Here is a 5,656-nt window from a genome sequence, read left to right as displayed (position 1 = left end):
GGTAATCTCAGCTTGTGGTTCCTCCTGCAAACAGGCATTGCTTCAGGGTAAAATACTGAGACACTGGCCTCTTATTAAATTTATCAATGGCCGAATTCTACTCTGGCAAAGAACATCCTTTGGGTGACCTGTCCATATTTAGCTTATCATGGCTGGCCCCCATATTAACAACATCAGATAACTCCTGCAGCAGAATACCAACTTCATTTGGAGACACTATAACTGCAGAATATTCTGGGTTGGGTTTTTTGTTGTTGGTTTTTTTTTTTTTTTTGATTGTTTTGTTTTGTTTTTTCAAGACAGGGTTTCTCTGTAGCTTTGAAGCCTATCCTGCAACTAGCTCTTATACATCAGGTTGGCCTCAAACTCACAGAGATCCGCCTACCTCTGCCTCAGAGTGCGGAGATTAAAGGCGTGTACCACCACCGCCCAGCTTGTAGAGTTTGCAAACATCTGATTACACAGACCACGTCACAGGCACATTACAATGTAATAGGAAGCTACCCATCCTTTTAAATTATTTTTTTAATTACATGAAATTACTCAAATTCAGTGCCTATCATTACAGTTTAACTATATCTGGTGTGTGTGTGTGTGTGTGTGTGTGTGTGTGTGTGTTAGAAGTCAAAGGACATCTTGCAGATGTCTGATTCCATCGTATGGGTCCCGGGATTAAACTCAGGTCTTCACTATTGTCTACAAGATTTTTTACCTACTGAACCATCTCTAAGGGGTCCACTATTCATTTAAGGGAAATGCTAGGTTGAAATGTAGGCTTATAAGAATACACATGTGATTGTCAGGGACCAGCCTCAACAAAGACACTTCTTGTCAGGGTAGAGTCATGGGGATTTAGAAAATATTAGTAAAGAATATGAAGATGTGAATGAAAATAATAAAATGGAGAAACAGAATAGTACCGGAAGGGAATTCCCATGAGTACTAACACCCTGACCCCAAAAGGTAGGAGTAATACAAAAAAAAAATCTACCTAACATGATACAAGGAAATGAACAGACCAATTAAAATTTGTGGGATACAGTCATTGTTGCTAGAACAAAACAAGTCAGGCTCACAACCTAGACCAAAACGTTCTGTAGGCAAACCACTGACTGGGTAAAATGTATTGTATCTCCATAAAGGAACTGGACCCTTAGTAGGATCCCTAGACTTTTGAGATGGGAGCAGATCTACTTCTCTATTCCTGGAGTACAGGGTCTGAATATTAGCCACACCTGTTGACTATAACCTTGAGAGAGCAGAATTCTCCGTTCTACCTGTAGGCACAATAACCCTGAAGGAACTGGAGGTAACTTAGAACTCTCTGACCTTTGGTCAAAGTGGGAATGGGCTCACATTTTCGGGCCCCCGCATGTAATAGCTGCAAGGCCTGGGACCCGCATGCAGAAAGAAAACGGCGGCACGCTGTCCTCCCAACACACGAGTATGTATAATGAAAAAAATATTTTTGAAGTATTCAGTAATTTCTCGTTACCAGGAGCTCCAGTAAAATCATTTGTAGAATTTTTACATCAGGGTGAAAAGAAAGCAGGCTCCCACCGGGGGGGGGGGGGGGGAAAGCAAACCTTTACCTACAGTAATGAAATGGAAAAGACAACCCCAAATTCATTTCAGCTTTTTCCCCCCCTAACTTTGATAAATCCACCTGCAAACCAGGCAGTCCACCAAAATGGTTTTTCCTTCTTCACATTGTTGCTCTGTTCACTAAAGAACAGGTAAGCTCAGGAAGCAACGTGGTGTATGAATTGCCAAAGGAGCTTCATTTTACTAAAACTTGGCATCAGGATGTTTAACACAGCTTACAAATTTAAGCAGTGACATGTGATCAGTCCCTGAACATTCAGATGGGGAGGCAAAGGAGAAATACAAGGTCTTTCACCAATTTCTCGGCAAACAAAAAATAAAAAATTTAATACCTCAACCTTTCACACCCTGGACAGAATTCCAGAGCTCAGGGACAAGCAGTGGGGCGGGGAAGGAAAGAAAATCCACCTTAGAGGACACAAACGCAGTTAAAGCGAGCTGATTGGTGCTACGCTTGCCACTCATAACTGACAGGATGTCCTGATTGGGTACTTCTCAAAACCTCCGTCTGTAGACAGATTGGAAAGGAAAGCTCAGACTCAGGTCCAGCATGTAACCCCACTGTCGGATTGGTTTGCTGAAGATAATTAACCACGCCTAGGCGCCAGAAACAAGGACTTCCCGCCAACGCTGCGAGTGTAAAAATGCTCCTGGACACTCACAGCCAATGCTTCTCAATTACTGCTTTTGCAAAGATCAAAATGGAGATGAAGCAACCACATCTGTTTAACATTAAACGAGCACTTATATACCCATATGTAGCCCAAAGTATGAGCTGGCACAGAATTAACTGCCTTGCTTCAAACTGTATAGCTGGTCTCAGCTGACCAATGACACAAGAGGCAATGTATTACACAGAAGAGTGTAGCTCTTTTGAATGAGATCTGTGGGTGGCTCTGAAAAGAGCCGTTTGAGATTTTCAAAGTAGGACGCGCCACTTTTACTTCTTGCGGGGGGCGGCCTTCTTCGCCTTGGTGGCCTTTGGCTTGGCCGCCTTTGGCTTGGTGGCCTTAGGCTTGGGGGCTTTGGCTTTTGCTGGACTCTTTGCTGCTTTCTTGGACTTAGCTGCCTTCACCTTCTTCGGGCTCTTGGCAACTTTCTTAGTGCCTGCAGCAGCCGCGGGCTTCTTCGCCTTCTTCGGGGTCTTCTTGGCGGCCTTCTTGGGTGTGGCAGCACCAGTCGCCTTTTTGGGTTTCTTGGCTGCGCCCGCGGGCTTCTTAGCCTTGGCAGCTCCGGTCTTCTTAGCTTTGGGCTTAGACTCGCCGGAAGCCGCCTTCTTGTTGATCTTGAAGGAGCCGGAGGCGCCGGTGCCCTTGGTCTGCACCAGGGTGCCCTTGCTCACCAGGCTCTTGAGCCCCAGCTTGATGCGGCTGTTGTTCTTCTCCACATCGTAGCCGGCAGCAGCCAGCGCCTTCTTGAGCGCGGCCAGGGACACGCCGCTGCGCTCCTTGGAGGCGGCCACAGCTTTGGTGATGAGCTCGGACACCGGGGGTCCGGACGCCTTGCGCTTCCCAGCCGCGGCGCCGGTCTTCTTCGCCTTCTTCTTCACAGGTGTCTTCTCCACAGGTGCGGGAGCAGCAGGCGCTGCAGGAGCGGTCTCAGACATGTTTAGTACCTTTGCTAGAAAAGCTAAAAGTAAGCGCAAACTGTCAGAGAGGGTTGTTCCCACTGCTGAAGGCTCTGGGTTTATATAGAGAGAAGCTGCGTGGTGATTGGTTCCCTGCGCCGTGCGCCGCGCCGCCGGAGAAGGGATCTTCAGCTGTGCCCTGTGACTGTGTTTGTTGCCTCTTAAAAAAGAGTAAAAATATAAGAAATATGAGCACGAAATAATTGGGGACTCGGGGGAAACTGATCCGGGAGCCTGTAGGCTTCATTCTTGCCATAATTTGTACGGCTAAATTCAAAATCGGCAGCCTGAAACATCTCTGATTGCCCCAACTCTCTTTCAAACTTCACGTAAATTGAGACAACTTTAAGGTTTTCCTTAAAAATACCATTACTCTCGCCATCATTCGCAAACTTTTCTTTCAGAACATGGTTCTGCACATTCTTATCGTTTCGAGAATATATAGATTAACTTATCTTTACTCAAATATGTGTGGAAATTCGGGTTTTTCTCGGAAGCAACAACACAGACACTCCCGGGGCTGTCTGCACCAAGCTCTAGGAATTGGAACTAGAAGGGAAAGTTGTGCGTGCCTGGGGAATAATTATTGTATAAAATATCTATTTTTTTTAAGATATTTGAGATACCAATGTGTAATTTCGGCTCGATTTCCATGGTTTACTGATTTAACCATTTTGTGAAGGTGGGATGAGTCTGTGCCGTTCTAGATCAAGAGCTCTGAGCACGTTTCTTCAGTCAGTACAGCAGTGAAGAGCACTTCACATTCATGGAAAAAATAAACCTATCTGAAGAAGGAACATAAGTCTAGCAACTGGAACCTGAGGAACAGTGGGATATAACCTGCCTTAACCCCTCATTCCTTGTTTAAAAAACACATGACTTCAGCACAGCTGAAGTATATATATTACATATATAATACAGTCTGTAACAAGCAACATTATTAGCTGGTTGTATGTGCCTGAGAACTTATTTCAGAATAAGCATTAATGACTTGAAAACACTTATTTCTGTTACTTTACAATGAAATGAAGGTGAAATAGTTGGATTTTTATTGGATAATGAAGCAGAAAGGTAATATTCTCCATCAAATACTCATTTCACTGAAGACCCAAGTTTGTCAAGCAAATAAAAAAAAAGTGTTTTGGTGTTATATTTTAATAATCTTTATGTTCACCAAATCTCATTATGGTGTAAAGTTAATGGTTTAAAGATATCCTTAGGTTGTTAACACAAGACAGACTAGTCAGTGCTAAAGATACTTTCTCTTCACACTTACTTATCTAACCACACACACCTAACAGGGCATGATGAAAAATGATCATTTATTCGGCAGAAACAAAATAATCAAGTCTCTGGGCTATAAGAACATGTGATGATATAAGTCATTAAAAAATATATGCTATGTACAGAATTGTTCAGCTGATCAGACTGGATCTAAACCACTCAGTGATTCCCTTATGTGGCATTTTTCAGGTACACGGAAGGAGCTGTTCGTGTCATCTCCGGCGTCACTGTCCACAGCAGTCATCACCGGGAGTACAGCAGTCCAGTCCCTTCCTGTTTTATGCATACCTTTGCATTGCCTACACCTGAAGACACGATTAAAGTTCCAATGTGAAAATTCTCATAGCTGCATTCATTTCTGTGAACACGGTAGCAGTTGCTTACTACTTATTGGAGTTGCACACTTATATTTATTCACTTAGCATATGTTACCATTTCATTCTTGCACAAGTCTTTGAATTTGAATTTTTTTAATTCCCATATATTAGAACCACTAAATACTGGTTCCTAATTTTTTTGGTAATCTCTGATGCTCCTGGATGTAAGACATTACAGAACACTTGACTTCACCAAGAAATCTTCCATGTATTTACAGAGAGAGGACATACTTGTACAGTTACCTTTCTGACTGCTGTGGCCTGGCTACTTCTCATGACTACAATTAGCAAGAAGGAGGTTCTTAAAGCCTGAATCAACCACAGGGACCACAAACTGGAAACCACAAGAGCCTTCACTCAGTTTTCACTCGTTATTCTGGAGGGTAACATCGAAGAGATGGTTTTGTTGAATCCAAAATCTACTTATATCCTGAAAGAGGAGGTTATCCACTTAAGTAATCCTTGAAATGTTTTATAGAGATTAAAAAGAGATAATAAAAAACTTCCTAAGCTAAATGACAGCCATGAAACTTACGACTTCATCTTATATAGATTTCACGTTAGACAGATACACACAAATGTACACCATTTCCATAGAAACAGCTGAGAGATAGCAGTTTCATGATTTCTCCTACAGGGCAGGTTCTTGGGCATCCTAAAATCTAAAGACTTGCCGGGCAGTGGTGGCGCACGCCTTTAATCCCAGCACTCAGGAGGCAGAGGCAGGAGGATCTCTGTGAGTTCGAGACCAGCCTGGTCTACA

The 5,656-nt window shown here is 43.2% G+C and overlaps 1 protein-coding gene across 1 annotated transcript; it reads right to left on the bottom strand.

The window, feature by feature from the left end:
* Positions 1–2,545: 2,545 nt before the first annotated feature.
* LOC102000159 (histone H1.3) lies at positions 2,546–3,211 on the bottom strand. The gene has a single exon (XM_005354944.3). It carries the CDS (start codon positions 3,209–3,211, stop codon positions 2,546–2,548), a length of 666 nt encoding a protein of 221 aa, XP_005355001.1.
* Positions 3,212–5,656: the final 2,445 nt, after the last annotated feature.

Source organism: Microtus ochrogaster, chromosome 16, assembly GCF_000317375.1.
Source record: "Microtus ochrogaster isolate Prairie Vole_2 chromosome 16, MicOch1.0, whole genome shotgun sequence".
Classification (NCBI taxonomy): domain Eukaryota; kingdom Metazoa; phylum Chordata; class Mammalia; order Rodentia; family Cricetidae; genus Microtus; species Microtus ochrogaster.
This window is presented reverse-complemented; position numbering and strand designations above follow the sequence as displayed.

What these genes read in the sequence shown, in the direction of transcription:
- LOC102000159 (XM_005354944.3), bottom strand. Translation starts at nt 3,211, where the DNA reads ATGTCTGAGACCGCTCCTGCAGCGCCTGCTGCTCCCGCACCTGTGGAG.